We start from the raw sequence: 22,721 nt of genomic DNA on the forward strand, positions 1-22,721 counted from the left end.
TGAAGCAGATAAAAAAGGTAATGAAAAAAGGTAATGCAATTGAGAATATTACTATTGAAACTTGGCAACAGAAGGAAATCGCTTGAGAGGTAAGAATTACAGCGATCTGAAGCAAGTACTACTCACTGTAGAGTGAACGCTCTCCGTCATCTCGCACATGTAACGCAATCCACAGAGGTCGGAAGATCAGGTGGTACGAAAACAAACGAAGCCACGAACATCTCCACTCCAGCCAAAACAAGAAACGAAACGTGGACAACTCCACGCCTGCAAAAAAAATTCCATGGTTTCAAGGCTGGATACAATGCTGTGAATACTAAATAATTGCACAATTCTCTCGAAGTCAATATTCAAACAAAAGATATATAAAACAACCAATTAAACATTCGATGCAGTATTCGATAAAGCGAAAATAACAGAAATCGTGGAAAAAGAAAATAAGACCTGGAAAACAAAATAAAATTAATGAAGTCATACACGAATATACTCACTGTTTGCAAACGTGCTGCACTGCTCATACAGCGCCACTTTCAATGTCACCAGCCTCAGAAGTCACCAGCCGTCAACTTCACGCATTGTTGCATGATTAGTTGACCTTCAACTAGTTTTTCTTCTTGAAACACAAGACGGCCCGTTTCTAACGCCTGATGACACGTTGCCTCAAGACCGTGATGACGATGGATTCGTGCTCTCCAGGCCCTAGTGAAATCAAGGATCGCAGTGTTGTCCGAGAAGCAAGTGGTGTACGATGCTAAAATCCACGGTCGCCTTGAACGAGTTTCCGAACGGGTCAGGGGATCATTGTATTCCCTGAGTGCCTCCTTTAAGCTGGGTCCGTTGTCGATGACAAACGAGTCAAACTTCAAGCTTACGAGCATAAACACAAATCCAGACTCGGTAGAAGGGACACTGGAGAGGATCGAAGGATAAGAAACAGTTTGCGGTAGGAGTCCATCGCCCTGTCGAATGCTGTCACAAGCGGTCAGGACCTTATCGACGAAGGCTTGCCAGGGGTCCACAACTTCGATAAGTTTCTTCATTGACCTCAAAGTGTCGTCAGCATTACCAACAAATAGCAGATCATCCAAAGACTGAACTCGACTTAAGATGACAAGGAGTTGATTTTTGTCCCAGAGTCTGAACATGGAATTGTCTTCACTAATCTGTGTTGCCAATTTTGGTAGGGTTTCTCCGATACTCCGATGAACCGTGGTGCAGACAAAATAAGTGAATGGCCACTGTTCGCGCCTGGCCTTAGACATGTGCACCTGGATTTTTTGAGGGATCGTGAACCTGCGTGCAATAGCGAAGACCGGCCACTCATTAGGTAAAGCATCCACAGACACCACTCTGACACCCGGTGGGACCAGCTTAATGGTGATCCGTTGAGCATGCCGAGGAAGGTTAAGGTCGGGCAACTCTAGTAACACAGCTAATTGGCCCTGAGAGAACTTCGGAATCCTGGCAGTCGGTGCTGAATTATTGTAGGTTAATCTTACAATTTGGCGACAGAAGAGAAGAATCTCATGTGGTTCCTTGCATTCCTTGTCTAGTTGTTTACTGATGGCAGCGCTAGCATTCATCCAGTTGCCTCCGATGACTTCGATTTCATCATGCGCATGTTCTATGATGTAACGAAGACCAGGCGTGGCTTTCTTTTGTTCCAAATAGATACTGACTGCGTATTCGACTGCAGAATTTTTACCGACCACACGCTGATGATCATCGGGTACTTCTTGCCAGGTGTTGACGAATTGGTGAGGTACACAGCGGTTTCTGATGATAGCAAGGCTCTCCTCTACGTCACCTGCGTTAAGCCTCGGCTTTCGGATGCGCTTGATAAGGGTTTGGAGCTGAGGATCACCCCTCGACCTTACAAAATGCTTCAAGCCGAGTACCTTGAACATTGTGAAAAGGTTGGGCATAAGCCAAATGCTTCGTCCCTTTACCGGCTTCAATTGGCATGGGTCACCGCAGCAGAGCAGCAGAACACCTCCGAATGGTGCTGCAGATTCTCGTAACTGTCGTAATACAAAGTCGATGATGTTAAGTAGGGATGCAGGTAAGAGACCAATCTCTTCTATCACCAGCACGTCCAATCTTTTTAAGTAGGCCATCTTGACAGGGCTTGCACACAAGTTTAAGAGGCATTTTTGCGCGGTCACAGGCACCGATTCGATTTGGCTTTTAACAGTCGGCATAGCAAACAACAAGTGTAAATGCTCTCCGCCCAAACTGCGGGCCCGCTCGGCAGTGGCAGCGGTGATGATGGTACGCAAGCCTTTTGAAAGTGCGTACACGCAAGCAGTCAGTAAGAGATGCGTTTTTCCCGCTCCAGGTGGTCCAACAATTAACGGACAGGGCACAAACACTGGCCCGACACGGTCAAATCGGTCGATTGCATCCACTAGAGCATGCAAGCACAACAACTGTTCCGCATACGAGGATCTGCTTTGTTCAGGCAGGCGTTCAATTTCTGGTACAAAATCAAATTTCCTCATGCTACTAAGAAGAGCTGCGGTGGGAGAATTTTTGATGCCTGTTGTTTCCAGAACAGAAGCCAAGGTCTGAGCTCTTGCTGCTTCCATTTCTTGTAATTTCGTAGTAGCATCTTCTCTGATCGCTCTCAATGACGCAAGTGGAACTTCGACGTACTCAACGCCCCTTGTAAAGAAAAAGTTGAGTAAAGCATCCATTGCTATACCCAAATGCCGAGAAAACGCTTTCACGCCGTAAGGTAAGGAGCTCAGCTGAGTCATCACGTAAAGTCTGATGATAGACAGGGCCTCTTCTTCCGTCGGATTGTTGACATCGGCGATAAGTTGGGCATATTGAAAAGCATGCAGCAGGGTCGGACCCCTAAAAATTTGAAGTTCAGTCACAAATGACCCCAAGGTGAGCAGAAGATGAACGAGGAACTTGTGTGTCGATGTTGGCTCGATACAGGTAAAGACCACTACCACATCCTTGTCAGCCGTCATATCGACAAACCGGTTTACGAAAATCGAGTTACTTCCCTGAAGAACTTCATGATGAAGAGCTTCGAAAAGTCCATGCATCTCCATGGTTCCAGGCAGAGGGTGAGCTTGGTTTGCCAACGTTTCAAAAAAACGACGAACATCGTCCACATACCTCTTCCTCACACGAACTAACTTGCCGCTCCCATCTATCCAAGGGCACTCGCTGATTTCTTCAGAAACCGTCATAACTTTGGCCCGAGTGAAAGAGAACCACTTGAGATAATCGCCAAGCTTCATCACCTTGCGCAACTCAGGAGGCCGCACGCTAAAGAGAGATGTGTTGTCAACGAAGTATGGAGAGTTGACGATTTCACTCATGAGCAGAGTTTGAGTCCTAGTAAAACGTCGCCAACTTGGAAAGCCAGCTCGTAGTGTGGTTGCTTTCAAGGTGCCGTCCTCGTTTATCAATTTCTGGATGTACCCGCCTTGTTTTCGATACACTGCTTGCCTGTGTTCAGGGGCATGTGTTGAACAGTGAACGAATTCAGCCGAGCAGACAACAAAGGGGAGTTGATGAGTAAACCAGATCATCTCTGGGGCGGTGATTTCCCTGCACAAAGCTTCTTTTGCCTTTTCAGCTCGCATTTTCACTTTCTGGGCGATTTTTGAACCAGAAATCTTGGCATGATAGAGGTCGCGCGGCTCGACATCGACTGCATTATCATCGTCGCCGGAGGAGGTGATTACAACTTCACGCTTCTCATCGGCACCTGCGGCGTATTTCGCCAAGTAACTAGTGGTAAACTTCAAATCGCAGACTTGCACGTTCACCATAGAACGCAACATAGCGAAAATGCGGCCATTTGAGGGGACACGGCGCACACCTGGCTCACCCGCATAATTATAACGCCCGCCAACCAAAGTCGGTTCCACCACTACGTCATTGTGAAGCTCTGTCAGGTGGTCTAATTCTGGAGGATACCGTCTTTTCCCGAGGCCAAGTTTCATAAGACGCTCCTGAGTATCGACGTCGTACATGTGCGTGTGCTCAAGGTATTTTGGTTCTGCACTGGATAAATATCTTGGGACGCGACACCTTTTACTTCCATCTTTTGATGTTATTTTCATGCATTTAAATCCAGACTTTGAACAATTGTGTTGAGTAAGCCGGTCTGCGAGGTTAACCAGTTCAACGAAGTCGGCGCGATCCTTCACGAGACCATCGTTCACGAGGCTCTCAAAATCAGTCCTATTGACATCATTGAACATGTCTAGTAGATTGTTGTGAACACGCTTCAAACGCTCGTTGTCATTGCGAGAACGATCCTTGAGCGTGAGCCCAGCGTGAACGTGCGGCTTGTTACCAGGACTACCGGCGTTCTGAAACTCGAACCGGTACCACACGTTCTTCAACTCACCGAAAATCTTTTCTTCGCCGTGCATGAGAAATTCGAATAAGTATCGTACGGAACGAGCCCACGCTCGACAAAGGAGTGGACACGCATTCTGCAGTTTCTTGTCGAGTTCTTTGCCGTGGTACCTCTCCTCGAGTGCTTTTCTTAACGGTGCTACTCCCATTGTTCCGCTGTCATTGCACGTCAGTGTAACGAAGAAATCCCATGGATTTTCCGACATCATTGCTGACAAACGTTGAACCTCTCGACGACTGTCCGCCTCGTCGAATTTTAAGGAACATTCTTGACGTTCAGGAACAACGTACGCGCGGTTCACATGCTCTAAACCCTTTCGTAAAGCGACCGAAACGCTGTTACTCTGTAAAAGACTGTTCAAATAGACATCAAAGCAGAAAGCGAGATAATTAGGGTCATGACTGGTGAGCAAAGAGGAGTCAAACAACCTCACTCTCAGATGATCCACAAGCGATGCAAAGCCACCGTAAACAGCTTTTCGTCCATAGGCAGAATAAAAAACAGATGGTAGAGCTCCGACGACACTCCTGTCCACAGCCGCCCAGAAGATTGTCGGAAACAAAAGCGCTTCACAATACAACATAGGTAACGACTGTTCCGGAGATATTGAATGAATATGTGTCAGTAGGTTTTGTTGTGAGACCGGTTGTTTTCGATTGATGTCTACTCTAGACATCATATTGAGAGACTTATTAAGCAAGAAATGGCCAGATGTAGAGTTTGGTCCTCTAGAATACGAAGGTTCTACGTATTCGGTGGCCACCGGAACTTGCCCAGCAAGACTGTCGAGAGGGGTTGCGTAAATTTCTGCAACATCGTCAACTTCCTCTGGAAATAGAGGTGGGGGGTCTTCCAAGATGTGCATGCCAGCAGCATCTACCACTTCGTCGTCGGTAGCATCCAGCACGGGTAAAGGAACGCCATTCAACGGAGGATCAACGTAAGTGGTCGGCACATCACTGTTTAATATGAGATTCGCATGCTTCAAACACAATCCTGAACAGCACATTATCTGATTTTGTCCAAATCCCTTACCACATCGATAACGAACAGATTCTGATTGACACCCGGCTGAGCAGCATCTCAGACCAGAGCCAGGCCGTTCCTTCACCATGAAGTAGTTTGGATGTTCAGAGCATTTCAGCTTTGTTTGTCCGCCAGAAAAGTTGAGGAAGTCAACTTTCGACACGCATCCAACTGAGGCCGTTTCGATGTACAGCAGAAAATTCCACATTTTCTTGCGAGGATTATCGCCAACTTGTGTTGGTATGCCTTTACCAGAAGAACAATGTTGCCACTTGAGGTCGTCACTCCAACGAAAGTCAAACTCTAAATTGTATCGATTCCTTCCGTCAATATTAGAGGTTTGGGCCATCATCAATTGCCACCGGCCATTGCATAAAGACTGAGGAGGCTCACTCGCGTTCAGTGCAGAACAGTCGACCAGAAGTACTTTCTCCGAATGGCTGGCGATCCTTTGCAAAGCTCGAAAATTGCGATGGATAGAGATTTTTTCAACATCACACATATCAGACAGAATAGCATTGCAAAATATGTGTGGTCGCGACTGCTCACCGCACAATGTTTTATCCAGCGCCATCCGCAGCAATTGCTCTTCTAGCCGTAGAGGGTTAGTCAACTTCAAACCTGCGGCAGCATTATGAACGGCAGCTTGAAGAAGATGGTGCATAGAACCAGGAGCTTCAGTATGCAACTTGGACAAAAACAAATGGTGCAGATGACGACTGTGCAACAGCGTGTTGATGATCATGTGCATTACCAAACCATTAGGGTGAGTGCCATTGCGTTTGCTTAAGTGAGAGAACCGGAACGGCAACCGCCCCACATTATTGCCAGGATGAGCAATTTGCAGCACCTCCTTCCCCTTGGCCTTCAATTGCTGGTGGGTCTCTTCTCGATGCCCAGTAGCCAAACGACTGTTGAAATTCATCAACATATTGGATGCGTCGTGTACGTTGACGTAGGTTCCCGTTTCTCTCGCTTTACGTATAGTCTCTTCATCTAAAGGCTGCTTATCATAAGAATCCTTCAACTCTTCCAGCAAATTATTAGGCAGGGTTTCCCCTTCCATTAACGACTGATAAATATCAGGCCTTTGATTAAAAGTGAGACCCATGGAATCTATTTGCGGCAGAGTGCACGGCCCGCCAACGTAAGGCTTCGGGGTTAGACTGAAGGACGACGCGCCGCTACTATCGCCGTACTCCCGGAAAACAGCGTGGCTCGTGTTAAATTCGTTGGTCCGGCCAGCTCTTACGAAGTGTGGATTAGCTGATAACGGAGCGATGAGGTCTGGACGAAGCTCAGAAGTGCTACCGAGGACCGGGTTGCAGGGTACGTGAATATACAGACTCCTGCCATCTGCATGAATTTTCTTTGAGCAAGTCACAATACAGAGTCCTTTCTTCGAGTCAACTATTAACGTAGCAGCATATTTGAACCCCTCGTGCTTGCCCCGACTTGGCCAATCTGGACGCTTACCACTGAAGAAATTTGGATCGGATTTGAATGATGAAAATTTGGGACATAGTAAGCTCAAATAATGATGAAGAGGCAGGTAATCGACATCTTTGCCAACATCTCCATCGATGTAAGTGTTGCAACCCATCGGACACTTGACGGAAGGGAAGCAGGTTTCATTCAACTTTGATGCCAATAAGCCTGCATGCTTCAGGAGATCCGTCTTGAATTGATGCAATTCTTGAGTCGCATCAACACATTTTGGAGGACACTGCCAGACTGCTGCCATGCCGACACTTAATCTTGGTACTAATAACCTATAACTCTCTTTGATTGTTCGAGGCAATATTTCCACAAGCTTCTGCGAATCAAATGGTAGGTTATCACTCGTGAAGAAAGTGAAAAGAACGGCAGGCCAAGCCACAGCCCAACTTGGTTCTTTATCGCGTGTCCCTAAATATGCCGCACATTCGCAACAGAAGAGGGGTAAATCAGGCAAGTTCATATCTCCATATGACCGTCTCGTGACTACATTCACGTTCATCAATTCAATGGGGTAGTTTGGTGTGGCACATCGATGACAGCATGAACATCCCGCTTCTTCATCAGATGAATCTGTTGATACGTCCACTTCCATCTCTTCATTGATGCCAATCCCGCCAACTGTTTCTTGGTTATCGGGCGAATTCGTTTCACTTGCGACGGCACTTTCGGCTAGACGACGAGCTAACGCACGAGTGACGACTCTCTATTGCGGTACAATATGTCAGTAACCGATTAAATGTTTTAAGTAGAACATTTTATAAAAAAATTAATTATAGCATAAGAATAAACAAGTATAAGCATAAATAACGCAATGCCCAAAAGCAAAGAAAATCAAGAAAAATGAGTGTATCTTAAGGGATTAAACTGACGCATTCAAAACAAGAAAACAAAGAACACATATTAGCTGAATGATGGTAATAATTAGTGGCCGCATGAGAAAAAGTTCTCTTAATAATTTATACATTGGATATTGCTAATAAACTACTGAACTCAGACGAAAATATAGTAAAGTTATTCTAAATTGTGAACAAACTACTAGGTCAGCCCATTCAAAAGTAACGAAACGATAAATGGTCATTTTACTAAGAAATCTATATCTCAAAAGGATCCGGAAAATTACGTAAACAGCTTAAGCATACGGTATTACATGGCTGGTACTCACTGAAGGAAGATCTGAACTTGTCGAACATGAAGGGCCAACATCAGTGGACGACGCATCAATAACTTGTGATGTGCAGTCTTCCTTGATGTGAACGGATGTGCGCGATTTTGAGCGGGTACCCGTTGCAGACGTCTGTAATATTGGCAAAATTTAAATTTTTTCATGTCACAGTAAAGTTTTGACAAGTCAAAAACATATGCAGAAATTTATACAATAACCAATTTGCAGAAATATCTACAATTGCTGCACAAAAAAAATAAAATTCGAGTAACAACAGTAACGACATTTCCAGGAATATAATGGAAAAAATCTGTAGACGATTTCTCATAAAATTATTGAAATATTACTTATGGACTAAACCGTGGACAATATAATACAATAACTTGCGAAAAATTCATTTTATTACTCACCGCCATTACTGGTACACTAACAATTGCAAACTCTGGATGCCCTCTCTTTAGTCTCTTCTTCGGAGGACTCTGCAAAAGTCAATGATTATTGTAATAGTGATACAAATTTGATATATTTGGCCCAGTGATTAAAGTTCAGAGTACCAAGATTGGAGCAGAGAGGCGCGGGACCGATCCCAGGTCTGTGCGTCAGTTTCAGGTGAGAAAAGGCGCGTAGGCCGGGCAGTTAAGCAAAACAAAATTAAAGCAGTGAGGTGAGTGTTCGGACCGCAGCAACCTGTGAATGTTCTGTAATGTTAAGAATCAGCGACAGGCCAACGGCATAATAACTTGGTATGAAATTGGGTAATGCAAAAATTAATCTGACCTGCCAAAAATGGATTTGCCCCAAGAGCAAAGAGTGAAGTAATAACGAAATAAGCCTAAAATCAACAGTTGTCATGACCATCCTGAAATTTACCGATTAAAAAGCAATGTAAACTACACACAAAATTAGGAATATAACATCTCACATTTCAAATTACAAAAAACAATTTAAAGAACATATATGCCAGAATTATCGACGTAGTATGTCTAATGACATGATCTTACATTTACGAAAAAAGAAAGTACATGTTATCCAATTATAATTTAAATTAATGTAACAGCTGCTGTAATTGATCATTCATAGCACTCACCAATGGCAAATCTCTCACTGCCGAGGTTGAGGGCACAGCCACGTCTTCCTCACGTGAAGAGCAGCCTGCCTTGCCATGCGCTGAGGTGTTCATCGTCATGCACTGGCCAGACGTTGGGCCATCTCTTGACGGGCTCTGTGAATAAAGAGAATTTGTTTACATCAAATGAAAATAACAAGCGAATGCAAATATGATTGACCCAGATACTATTATAGATATCAGTGAAAAAGACCACTATTATAAAACTGAAGGCTATATAGCAGACGCTCTAAAAACTATAATACCTCAGAGATCTGTGAAGTCTGAGGCGTTCCAGGCGCTGACTCAGAGTTCACTGCAGCCACGTCATGGTCTGCTCCCTGGTGGCAGTCCTGCATGTAGTGACCAAATTGGCCGCAGCTGAGGCACTGCTTCCTTCTTGGCTTCTTTTTTGGGCCCATCTGTAAGATTCAATAGAATTTCAATATTAAAGCTGTCCAAATATTAAAGGTAATGAAAGTCTTACAGATTTTAATCTGACAATGATGGTTCAGATACTTACTATTAAATAAAACTCACTAGTAATGGAAGGTAAATAATAACACTAAGATACTAGTGAGAATACTGAATAATTTCAAATGAAACATGTCCCAAAAATAACCTTACAAGTCTTATTCGATTGTTCTCATGTCAAGCAAAATTTAAAATAATTCAACCAATTATGAGCACATTTTAAATTCCGAAATTCCCTCACCATATTTAAACACAAACATTGAAAAAATTGCAGCTTTATCCTGATTTTGAGTGCATAATTCCTGAAATAAATCATTAGGTAAACTCGTCAAACTATCTATCAGGTGGACTGATCCACCACCATCCTTACGAGTACACATAGAAGTACCGTCAAACAGGACAATAAGGGACGGGCGGGGTAATAAATGACAGGCGGGGCAATAAGGGACGGGCGGGGTAATAAGGGACGGGCGGGGTAATAAGGGACGGGCGGGGTAATAAGGGACGGGCAAAGGGACGGGCAGGGTAATAAGGGACGGGCGGGGTAATAAGGGACGGGCGGGGTAATAAGGGACGGGCGGGGTAATAAGGGACGGGCGGGGTAATAAGGGACGGGCTGGGTAATAAGGGACGGGCGGGGTAATAAGGGACGGGCGGGGTAATAAGGGACAGTCCTCCAACATTTTGTAGAAATGTTGTAGCAGCTAAACTAATCAAAATATTGCAAAACAAAAAATAGTGGCGTAAAGTTCAACATTTTTACTATCTATGTATCATAAAACAAGTTGAGAAATCATACATTTATTACCTCTTAGAAATCCCTGAAAAAAGTGTGAAAGTGAGATTTTGGAAAAGTACCTCTGCTAAGGTCTGTAGCAGAACAAATATTTGTCATATTGAAATATTTTATTCACATAAAAATTGCACACTGGTGTTGGCTTAAAAACATGATTGACAGAATTTACATATCTCATTCCAGAAAAAAATGACAGCCATTTCTGAAAGACGGGGTAATAAGGGACACTCCTGTGGTAATAAGGGACACCCCTAAAATTGCATTTACAGTGGAACCTTGGTTAGCAAAGGCCCCAGTTAATGAAAAAATCAATTAACAACAAAGAATTATGATTACATTTACCTTGCTCAGTGAAAAAAATTCACTTAACAAAAAATTGCAAAAAAATTGCAAAAATGCATAAATGCATCAGTCATCACAAAATTGTGCATAGAATGTCATAGATAGAATTGAGCACTGGTCAACAAAGAATGAAGAGTAATTAACCTGAACTATTATTTATTTCTTCAAAAAATATGATGGTTGTCGCTAAAATATTCATTTCTGTTTCAGGTATGCTTTTTACAATCTTTTTCGTTATAGTAAAATCACTTGACTCGATTAAAATTGTGCAAAATTACAAGCCATCTTGTAAGCTTACAGATACTGAAGAAATGCTATATGGCTACTGATATGAAACTTGCAGTGGACAAGGTCATTGTCAATGTTCAATGGCATGTCCATGGATACAGTAATATCACATTAATAATATAGCAGGTATGTATGGATAAGGTAATACCATATCAATAAAGAAAAAACAAATAAAAATCTCAAAAAATGTCATTTATTCTATAATTCTACATCTACATCTACAAAGGATGATGAAGACTTCAAAGTACTGTTAGTAATGCATGAGTGCACTCTGCATGCTTCAAACGTTTTAAAATTGAGTTTTATTTCAGGAATCCCTTATTACCCCGTTTCCAGATTAATTCAGAAGGCTTTTATATTGCGTCTAGCACCTTACAAATAGCATATGGAATTTTTTGGAGATGCCATATGATAGCGCTTGCAAAGACCTTTAAAATGAGCCCAAACTTGTTTATGAAATGTTTCATGGCAAGAAGTTATTAACATAAAACGCTAAAACCATCCCTTATTACCCCGTTTGATGGTATACTAAGCGCTTTAATTTATCAAACACATCTTTTGGGAAATTTTTGCACAATATTGCTCCATGCCTGCTGATCATGAAGCATGGAACAAGATTTAAAAATTCCTCAAAAATTTGAAGCAGGAGAAATTGTCCATCTACCATCAAAATCATACTATGGTGAATTGCACAAACCCAAAAAACTAGCTACAAAGCGTGAATACTTGTTGTTAAAAATTCTTCAAATATACGTCAATTATTAAAACATACAAGTCAGCATTCTTTTTTAGTTTGCATGAGGACCCATGGTGCACACGCCATATGCTACACCAGCATTTCATCTTCCTGTTATGGCATTTGAACTGTTCAGACATGTTGTGTGAAAAAATTACATATTAAAGATGGTCTAGTGAATGTGGCACAACATACCTAAACACAAGTATGATGGCAGTGAATTTGAGTTAGAATCTTAGATTTTTCATAGATAAATTAATGCATAATAGATCCAAATTGCTAAAACTGAACAAATCTTTCATGATCTTTGCTGGCACACCAAGATTGCAATTGATGATGACATCAAAAATACTTGAAAACACTTGCCTTTAAATACAATAATGCAATAAATCTCAACAGCTGGTAACATCCTCAATAATGCTGGCAGCATTTCTAGTCAAAAAATTTATTCTTGGTGATGCAATGAACAAGCTCTTCTTAGTGACATGCCAGTAATTCATTTTAGTATTCAATTCTTGATTTGTTTAATACAATGAATGGAAATGCTAGAAAAATTTACCCAATTAATTCATAATGTTAGGTTTCATTCAATTTAAAACCGGATAAATTCATTGATCAGAGAATCTGCAAATAAACTCCTGTTTTGCAGGTTGCAACTCAAAACATTTAACATTAACTCCAATCATCACCAATTTTTTGTGAAACAATTTATTTGCAACATTTATCCAAAAGGGTCCCATAACCATGGTATATGCTAACAAGTTCTATGGTATATGATAACAAGTATAGCAATACATATTTGATTAAATAATACATGTTTTGTTGAAACATTTATTTAAATTAGGTACCAAGTGTATATTAATCTGCTCTGAATGATGAGAGCTGAATCAATACAATCTATAGACAAAAATCTAGTAGGTTTACATAACTATTTGTTTCTTATTGTCAGTTCTGTGCAGTAAATCTCCATGAAGGGTACAACAGTCTCACTATGACTCAAAGAATTGATTGAAGGAATGTTGCGAGGAAAATTTTACAACATTAAATGACAAATAGCTTGTGCAGTGGGTGCAGAACAAGACAAATTTTTTCAAAGGCTGGGAATTCATGATCCATAATTGAAGATAGAAGTATAGATGACTCATGATGATTTATTTTGATTCTTATCTTCCAAGTACAAATACCTATGTCCATACATTTAACATAATCAAATAGCCTAACACGTGTTATTGCTCACACTTGGCAATCATACACTTGGCAATCATCATACTTCATCCTCTTTATTATGGGATCAATATATCCATATTTCTTTGACACAGGTGACTAAATATATCTGCTTATTGCAAAACTCTATTCCAACTACTAATTCAATTACACCTACTCATGGAACTTGGCTGATTGTAGGCACATCTCAAAGTATCACAGGGTCCAAGCTAACATTAAATCGTCAGGTTCCAAGCACATTCTTTCACCTACGCATACTAGATGAGAGAACTATTCAAGAAAGTGCTGCCACTACTGCTCAAGAATTAATTAAATTTGGGGCAAAAGCAAGAATTCCCACTAACCAACTTTATCATATCATTAATAAGATAAAAGAGCAGCACAAGCAATGACGGGGTCTAAAAAAGTAGGAAGTAGATGTACAGAAAGTCAAGGGCTGAAATAGAATAAATTTAGCTCAAAACTTAATGACCTCTTCAATGTTGCACATGCAGGTGCACTAAATTTAGTCAAGATTCCAGAAGACTGAAATTTCTTGCTTGCACAAAGTGGAAGTTTGATATGGTGGATGACATGGAAGTTTCAGTGGATTTGATATGGTGCTTCATGGATTTGATAAAAAATGACAGTGGAGACCAAAAGGCAGAAAAATGAAGGATATATGAAGATGAGCAGAAGTCAGAAGTGATTTGACACCACTTCCAGCAACACTAGCACAAAAGCTGGAACATGTTCCTTACTATGCAACAGAAGCTGCAGATGCCAATTATTAGTTTAGCATACAGGCATCACGTTCTTCAACTGATAATAGCTACTATTTTCAATCTGTTAACAAGATGCTCCAGTGGTCCAAGTATCAAGTTGTTTGAGCAGTTCTCACAATCACGGAGTCAAGTAGACAAATAGAAAACCTGAAAGTAGTGTAAATGATGAACAGTTTCAGCCATTCTGAAACCATAAACTAAATCTATTATAGAGTTCTGTCAAAACCAGCTTCAGATAATCCAGGGAAGAGATGACTATAAAGAATTATTATATTTGGCTCTGATATTTCTAGGTAAAGAGCCAAATGATGTTCACATTAATGCTCTAGGTGCCTATAACAGAGCCCGTTAGGTGGCAAAAAAATAATATAGATTGAATATTAACCCATTTCAATCCCAGTTTCATCATACACGGTCTGAATTCAAAGGGCTTCAACATTTTAATGCATTTACTGTGAAGCTGTGTCTTAAAGCATGGTACACATGCATGTCTGCTGCAATTCCTCCATGAAATGATCTGCAGTCAATCAAAGATTTTGTTGCTTATGGAACAGTGGTAAATAAATTATCAGTTTAGCCACCAAGATATTCATGCACCATTTATGGTACTCTAGTGAAACTCTTGTGCTTTCTTTAATTTAGAAGTTAATGATACAGAAAAGGGCAAAATAGTAACTGGTGAAACCCCTCCTGCAACTGGAGTTGAATCTCTGGATGATGGAACTGAGTCTGAGTTGACTCTGTCAAACTTTGTCTCAACTAACACAAGTTTTTTGAGGCAATGAAAATTGAAACTGACTTCCTACAGTAAGAGCCTTACACCTGGAACAGCATTAAACAGTCTTGCATCAGTTGCCAAGAAGTGCAGAAGCTGAAAATTGTCAATGACGCTACTGAATGTGCTATTTTTTTGTTTACAAACTTCAATTACTTGTTGACTAACCAAAAGGAACAAAAGCAGTGCATGCTTTAGGTCATCAAACGTCATCACCAGCAGTTTCATGTGTCCAAGAAATATGTTATTATTGATAATCTTTCAAATGACTGAACCAACTGTACTTTATTGCTGTGCAGAGTTGGTGGCAGTAGTGCACAGTAGCATTTCATTGCTGTAATACATTGAATAATATTTAGTTGACTTACAATGTTAAGCATTTTATTGAAACTAATACCGCAATTGATTTGATCTTCATTTTTAAAAGCTTTAAATTTATGCAACCAGTAAACAGAGTTGGACTATTAACATTTTTGGTTTATACATGCTGCCTATGTAGTTGAACAAATTTGGACCATGAGACCAGCATACATCCAATTTTTATAATTGGCTAATTAATTTATATTTATTACTTAATTTTTTGCATGTTTTTCCATTTTGAATGATACAAGTTCTAATGCATTTTTACTAACTTAGATGATCACAGAGAGCAAGGTGAAGTGCATATTCTCAACACCACACTTTAGTTGGGAACTTACATGGAAATAATTTTAATTTAACAATAACAAAGCAAGTGATGATTTCAGACACAGAATAAGCCATGAGAATGAAATAGCTTATCAAGTTAGGAAACTCATTGCTAATCAATCATGAGGAAGGCGTAGACCAACTTTTTGTATATGTAGTCTTGATTCAAGTTTCAACACTACACTCAATTCCATCTATTCAATGTAATCAAAGATTAAATGTAATAATTCAAGTCATTGCATGCCAGCTGAAATCTGATCAATAAATCATACTTCATTGGACAGAAGGATAATAAAGATTGCCTACCGATTTGTAAACCCCCCAAATACCGAGGTGCTAGTGGCTGCTTCAAAAAGCAAATGGGTAGAAATTGATACTGCCAAATTATAAAGTAGATAATAATCATTCAAGATAATTAATTCAATCAATTTTACATAAACTCAGACCTTAAAATATGCCTCTCATGAACCCATATAATAAATCTTTCTGATATGAGAGTCTAATTTAAAACTAACCTACAGGTATTCTAACTTAAATCACCAATACTGTCTTGAGAATAGCGCTTGTTTCATAACATTTACCAGCACAAATAGTCTCAAGACTACAGTGGTTTGTACAATCAATCCAGCATCAACAAAATTTTGTTATTCATTGCCAATAATATTAGTTGTATGGACCTAGTGTATTATCTATCCAAAGAGTTTTAGATACCAGAGGCAATTTTTTAATTTTATAGTGATTAAATAACTACATCCAATTTGATAATTTTTCTGAATGGAATAAGTCTTTAAAACTGCACCTCAATATGATTCCTTGCTGCTGTTGTGTGATGTATAAAAAATATTGACATCTAAATGATTGAAATTCTATAATGAATGAAACTCAGAAAATGAATAAAAAAGACCATAAATTAAAATGGATATACATATTAAGGTGTGTAGAACTGAAAAATATATGCTTCAAAGTTGAATCGTAAGGCTTTCAAGTGCTGGCAATGAATTTAGGATGTCAAAGAGTTGTGGTTTGATCTTGTGCTCTTTTTCAATCAGATAGACAACTAAATGGGAATTTAACAGCTCCAAAGATGGAAGGAAGGCTCTTCTTGTAGCTCACAAAATAGGTATTTTACAATGCCTAAAGGTGCTTAGCTGCATGAAACAGTAACAGAAAAAGGGAATGGATTGCAAATTGCAACTGCACCATATCTATTTAGTTTAATTTTTTAAATTGAAATTTTAATTCATACCCAAAATAAAAAATTCTAGCAAAATCATGATACTAACAAACTCTGAATGTCTGAAAGTATACCCACTAGAGAATAAACCCTATTCTCTAATTTATAAAATTTTTCCAGACCTTATAAGCAAGAGAAATTCAAACTAAGATGCATTTTCATCTTCAGCAAATTTTAAAATGAAGGAAATTCTTCCACTATGGTTGCTCAGAGCAAGGCTTGTACTTGCTCAAATGCCAATCTAGAATTCTGGGCAAAATTATCTACAAATTTTTATCTTTCAGGTGACTGTGACAGAAAATGTTCATCTTTCACATGACTATAAATTGGGTTTGCATAAATGCTATTTTCTGAATTTTTGCATGCATTAGTAAGCAGTTAAAGACTTAAAGGCATGGGAACCACTCAAGTAAAATTGTCTAACATTTTAGTCTCATTCATGGGCAGCTTTCACCAAATTTTCCTATTTGCAGGGTTTGGCGCAGAGGTATGTTAGCAAATTATAAAAAACTGCAGAAATATTTTACAGACATAATTGAAACAAGCATTAATTAAGGTCCAGGATCGAAAGTGGTTGAATGGAAATTTATTGAGCGATAACTTGAATGAATTTTCACTCCGCCATTCATATTTATGAAAATATGGGAGTCACATACAAATCATTGATTAATGTTATCCTTTTAATACGACAGTAATTCAGTAAAAAATGATTGAGATTGTTACAGTTGCAAATGCAAAGCAGTTACCTAGCAGGACTTGGAACAATGAATGATTTTAATAAATAAGTAATTACTTGAATAATAATTTATTCCAAAATTTTTCCACAAAGTCATGTGGTTAGTGGTTACAAATTACAATAACCCATAAAATAGTAAGGTCTATACTCTATAGACTATGATAGGAACATCTTATAATTGCTTCGCAGTTAAATTGTCTGCGGTCATGTTTGCAACTGGAGAGATAAGAGAACTTGATAAATGGAAACGAAGATCACCTCTATGGAATAGAAAATATAATTCATATTTAACTCTGGACAATTACTTACGCTTGATCGAGGTCAACCAGAACAAAACAATATAAACTATCACAAATAGCAACCAAGCGCAATGGCGTCGCTATCTGAAATTCAGACTGTGCAATATGCAACACTTATTGAGTTGAACCGTAAAGCAAAACTGGAGACGAATGCGTGTGCATATTTGAGCACCGTCAGCCTATGCCTTATATCGTCTATTAATTATATGATCTTTTAGAGCATCTGAAGCTATATGCGCGCTACGCACACTGCATGGAATAAATGATTTAGAAGCACATATGAATAAAAAAAAGGCGTGGACTCGAATAAAATAAAGTTTATACATTTAGCACTCTGGATGAAGATTTTCGAAAAATTGCAGTTGAAATGAATAGAGAAAATGCTCATTTTCACCGTTTGATTTGCCAAATGTTTCAATTCGAGAGACATATACTATATGAAACAGAAATTAAGGTGTATTATAATGTAATGATGTTTTATAACAACTAGACCATAGACGATTCCATAAACGATACTTGGAAATGACTTGAGCATATTTAACTGAAAGAAATGTGGAGCCTAGGATTACAGTCATATATGACATCAATTAGCTCAAGTTTTTTCATTTGCCTACGTCGATGGAATCCAGGTCCCCGAGTATGGAAGTGAATCCAGGTCACTGTTCGTAATGCTAAAAGTTAATTGAAATGAATATTTCGCCAGGGCGCCTGGTGAAGACACGCGATTGGTCGAGAACAGATTACACGTAACAACGACTCCATATTATGGGAGAATGTTATTCCGCCTCCAGGCCACAGGTTGTCTAGCAATGCTTTATTCGATGCCTGATGAGGATTTCTATGACATAACTAATGCAGCTCCCTGATTCACGTACCAAAATGTATGAACATGTTCAATAATTCCGCTTAATAATTAACGTCTTCCACAGGTTCCATCATTTCAATCACTGTGTTCTTTTCCATGAATCATTCATTAATCATTACATGACCGTTATCTGCAGAACGAGCGAAATATTTGTTGATTATTCAACAAGGCAAATATAAAATTGATTTCTATTCCAATAACTTTAATTTCAAACTCATCAATAAACAAATTCACTGATGAAATTGTAGCACAAATTTCACCATTAGCGTATAAAAATGATGCCGCAGGTAATCACTGCCAAACCGCTGCCATCAGGAAAGAACACGATAGGAGAACCCAGACTTTAACCAAATACCTAGCATGTGTCTAAATGTATTTTGACCGGATATTTATCGATATCCTTAACGTTCTCAGTAACTATGGCATAATATATAAGATACTAGATGCTCTGCCCGTGACCATCCTCTCACGTTGTACCGATGTCCCAATTTTATCAACTCTGAGAGCAGTGATGGTGGCGGCTGGTTGATTCATCGGCAAATAGATGGCGTGAAACACTTGGTTAAATAAAAATACGATTGAAATGAGAATATATTTTAGGGAACCAATAACTGTGCCGAAATGTGCTGTCGATGAAGCTCTGCATCGAAAAATATGATGCTGCTTGAGACCGTAATCAATTATGATGTATGATCAAAGACATGACCACTCAACCTAAAAAAAGTTTGAAAAAAGTTGAAAAGCAAGTTACAATCCGAACATTTGATTAATCACTTTCACTCACTGGAATCGCAATGAAGCGGAAAATGATGATTCAATCAATACAACTGACCATACTAGCTCCATTTCTGATGGAAAATTCGATACCCGCAGAGATATATCTCATAACCAATTTCACTCAAAATGTTCTAGCTCACACTTAAAAAGTAGCAGAAACTCGATAAACTCACTAAATGTTGCACCAAAAGACTACGCTACTTACCATGTATGCAGGTATAATACGATAAACAAGTTTCGGCACCGTAGCGATGGATCTCACGGAACAGGCGTGAAACTTTGTGAAGAAAATTTACTTGATTGTTGCACGATCACAAAAGTAAATAATCGTTTTTTTTCTTTACTGAGGATATATGAAGCAGATTAAACATGTCGTAAGTGATAAAAAGCTTTTAGACAAGAATTTTCTACATATAATAAATTTTCTCTGCTAAAAGGAGAGTAGATTTGTTCAAATAATATAAAAAGATTCCCTTTCGGAAATTTCGGAAAATTCCCTTTCGGAAAATTCCCTTTCGGAAAATTTACCGATTTACCATGACGACGTAACTACAATAAAAAAAATCAGCGTGAGCCGCTTGACGTGTTGACCAATTCATAACTCATATAGCATTTAGGTAACTCACCATAGTCAGATCTGTACTCGTCGAGCCCGAAGGTCCGATAGAATCTGCGGGCAACGGATCAACTTCCCGAGATGAGCAGCCTGCCTCGGTACGAACGGAAGCGCGGCCCGTAGCACGCTGTCCAGACACAGAGTCATCCGCGGTAGTCTGAAATATTGATGAAAATTAGTTTTCTTTATATTACATGAGAGATGACACGCGAATCATTTTTACNGAAATATTGATAAAAATTAGTTTTCTTTATATTACATGAGAGATGACACGCGAATCATTTTTACAACCACCACGAAAAAATGAGATTATTGTTTGAAAAAAAGTGTCATACTTCATAACGGATATTTGAAAAAACTGAATTGAAAATAACTGAAAATGCCGACTGACAGTGAAATAAAACCAGTTAATTGGGTAAAAAATTCGGTGGAAGATAACCCATCCTCCGAAAAATAAAATTTTCTTCTGGACAACCCTTCTTCAGTCTCTTCTTGGGAGGACTCTGCATAAGTCAATTATTATTTGATGAAAATTTTTTGCAAATAAATAATTCGGATTAGAGATTTCCGACAAAATTATTTAATATCGCTTATAGACAAAACCCAACAAATTAAAATTAGAATGCATACAAGTGATAAATCATAGCCAACCGTGCAAAAAAATTGTGGACTATATAACAACTTGCGAAAAAATTTATCTAATACTCACTGCCGTTACTGGTACACTAACAGTTGCAAACTCTGGATGACCTCTCTTCAGTCGCTTCTTCGGAGGACTCTGCAAATCGCAATGATAATATTTTAAAAGTATGTAAAACTAAAAATTGAATAACCGAAATGAAAAATCACCAGGGACAGAAAATATGTAGAACACGTTAGAGCAGTAGAAACGACATTTAAAATGACGATACAAAAATTATATGTAATTATTTAAACTTGCTTTATATATACAAAACTCAACTGATACGTTATCCCGTTTCATCTCAAATGACTTTGACTTAATTCCATGTACTTAATTGTGAAGCCTTAACAAATCAATACGTAAATTATTATCGGCAAGATCATAGCGCGATGCCTCATTAACAGCGCATAGAGCTTACAAATAAACAATGTAGACAACTCACCAAAGACAGATGTGTACTTCTAGCGCATAAAGTGCCAGCAGTATCCGCGTACGACACGTCAACGCCTCGGGATGGGTAGCCTGTCTCATGATAAACAGTGTTCCGGGACGATGCACGCTGTCCATGCGCGCGATCACCCGCTGCAGAGGTCTGTAGTATTGACGAAAATTAGATATACTTGGCCCAGTGGTTAAAATTCAGAGTACCAAGAATGGAGCAGAGAGGTGCGGGTTCGATCCCAGCTCTGTGCGCCAGTTTCAAGTCAGAAAGGGAGAGAAGGACGGTTGGTTAAGCAAAACAGAATTAGAGCAGTGAGGTGATTGTTCGATACCATAACAACTTGTGAATGTTCTGTGATGTTAAGAATCAGCGACAGGCCAACGGCCTAATAATTTGGTACGAAATTGGGTAGTGCAAAAATTAATCCGACCAGCGAAAGGTGAAATTGCCACAAGAAAAGCAATGAGTGAAGTAATAACGAAATAAGCCCATGAGAATACTAAATCAACAGTTGCCATGACCATCCTGAAAATTACCGATTAAATAACAGTACAAACTACACACAAATATTAAGAATATACCTAACATCTATCATATCAAATTTCAAATAATTCAAGGGACATAGTTTTCCAATCATAATTTCATTTAATGTAACAGCTGCTATAATTGATCATTCGTAGCATTCAACAATGGCAAATCTCTCACTGCCGAGGTTGAGGGCACAGCCACGTCTTCCTCATGTGAAGAGCAGCCTGCCTTGCCATGCGCTGAGGTGTTCATCATCATGCACTGGCCAGACGTCGGGCCATCTCTTGACGGGCTCTGTGAATCAAGAGAATTTGTTTACTTCAAATTAAATAACAAGCAAATGCAAATATGATCGACAAAGATACTATTATAGATAACAGTGAAAAAATACCACTATTATCAAACTGATGCCTATAAAGTAGACGCTATAAAAAAAATAATACCTCAGAGATCTGTGAAGTCGGAGACGTTGCAGTCGCGGAATCAGAGCTCATTGCAGCCACGTCGCGGTCTGCTCCCTGGTGGCAGTCCTCCGTGTAGTGACCTAGTAGATTGCAGTAGGAGCATCTCCTTCTCTTTGGCTTCTTTTTTGGAGCCATCTGTAAGATTTAATTGAATTTTAATATTAAAACTGTCCAAATCATAGAGGTTATGAGAGTCTTACATATTTTATCTGATAATGATGGATCACATAGATACTAGTAAATAAAACTCACTAGTAAGAAATATTTATAATAACAATATGATACTTCCTAGTAATAATGGTAAATAATTGGACAAAAAATCTTACAAATATAACTTGGTTGTCCTCATCTTATGAAAAAAATTAAATATTTTCAGCCAAGAATGAACTAATTTGGAATTTCAAAATTCCACTACCATATTTGCACTCAATTATTGAAAAAACTGGCAAATTCAACATGATTTTCATCAATGCATTTATCAGGGAAACAATATCAGGTAGACTCATTGAAGCTCATTCAATTACAGTTGTAATTTAATTTAGGTAGGTACTATATATACCTAAATCTAAGTATAATATATACATCTAATATGCATAATACACATAGAAGTATACTAAACACTTTAATTTCAAATATGTTCTGGGAAATGTTTTGAACAAAAATTGCTCCATGCTTGCTAATCATGAAGCATGGATTAAAGTTTAAAAAATGCTGAGAAATTTAGAAGCAGGTGAAATTGCACATCTGCAATAAAAATCATAGGTACTACAATGGATTGCTTACACGTTGAATATACTCAATTTTGATTT

The 22,721-nt window shown here is 39.0% G+C and overlaps 2 protein-coding genes across 3 annotated transcripts in view; both read right to left on the reverse strand.

Annotated features, from left to right (window-relative positions):
- The window catches only part of LOC108668484, a 49,225-nt gene extending 31,595 nt beyond the window's left edge, over window positions 1–17,630 (reverse strand). For both annotated transcript variants that reach the window (XM_018155716.2, XM_047882286.1), the window contains exon 1: window positions 17,549–17,630. The gene's annotated coding sequence lies outside the window, so the exon portion shown is untranslated. The remainder of the gene's footprint in view (window positions 1–17,548) is intronic.
- On the reverse strand, window positions 52–22,047 carry LOC125177549. Its single transcript, XM_047882288.1, has 13 exons — window positions 21,892–22,047; window positions 21,626–21,742; window positions 20,921–21,070; window positions 20,506–20,574; window positions 19,807–19,953; window positions 9,450–9,605; window positions 9,166–9,300; window positions 8,489–8,557; window positions 8,079–8,210; window positions 6,217–7,232; window positions 5,164–5,349; window positions 492–4,791; window positions 52–267 (listed from the first exon to the last, which is right to left on the reverse strand). Exons 1-12 carry the CDS (start codon window positions 22,045–22,047, stop codon window positions 546–548), a joined length of 6,579 nt encoding a protein of 2,192 aa, XP_047738244.1. The 3' UTR covers window positions 52–267; window positions 492–545.
- Window positions 22,048–22,721: the final 674 nt, after the last annotated feature.

This window comes from Hyalella azteca, unplaced genomic scaffold (assembly GCF_000764305.2).
Source record: "Hyalella azteca isolate HAZT.00-mixed unplaced genomic scaffold, Hazt_2.0.2 contig10098, whole genome shotgun sequence".
NCBI lineage: Eukaryota > Metazoa > Arthropoda > Malacostraca > Amphipoda > Hyalellidae > Hyalella > Hyalella azteca.

Excerpts from the sequence above, each read along its gene's own strand:
- LOC125177549 (XM_047882288.1), bottom strand. The coding sequence starts at position 22,047 with ATGGCTCCAAAAAAGAAGCCAAAGAGAAGGAGATGCTCCTACTGCAAT. Across the intron at positions 7,233-8,078 it reads CAAGTTCAGATCTTCCTTCA|AAGCTTGTGGAAATATTGCC; the intron begins GTGAGTACCAGC and ends TTTGATTCGCAG. Across the intron at positions 4,792-5,163 it reads CCTCTCGACAGTCTTGCTGG|TCATGACCCTAATTATCTCG; the intron begins GCAAGTTCCGGT and ends TTTGCTCACCAG.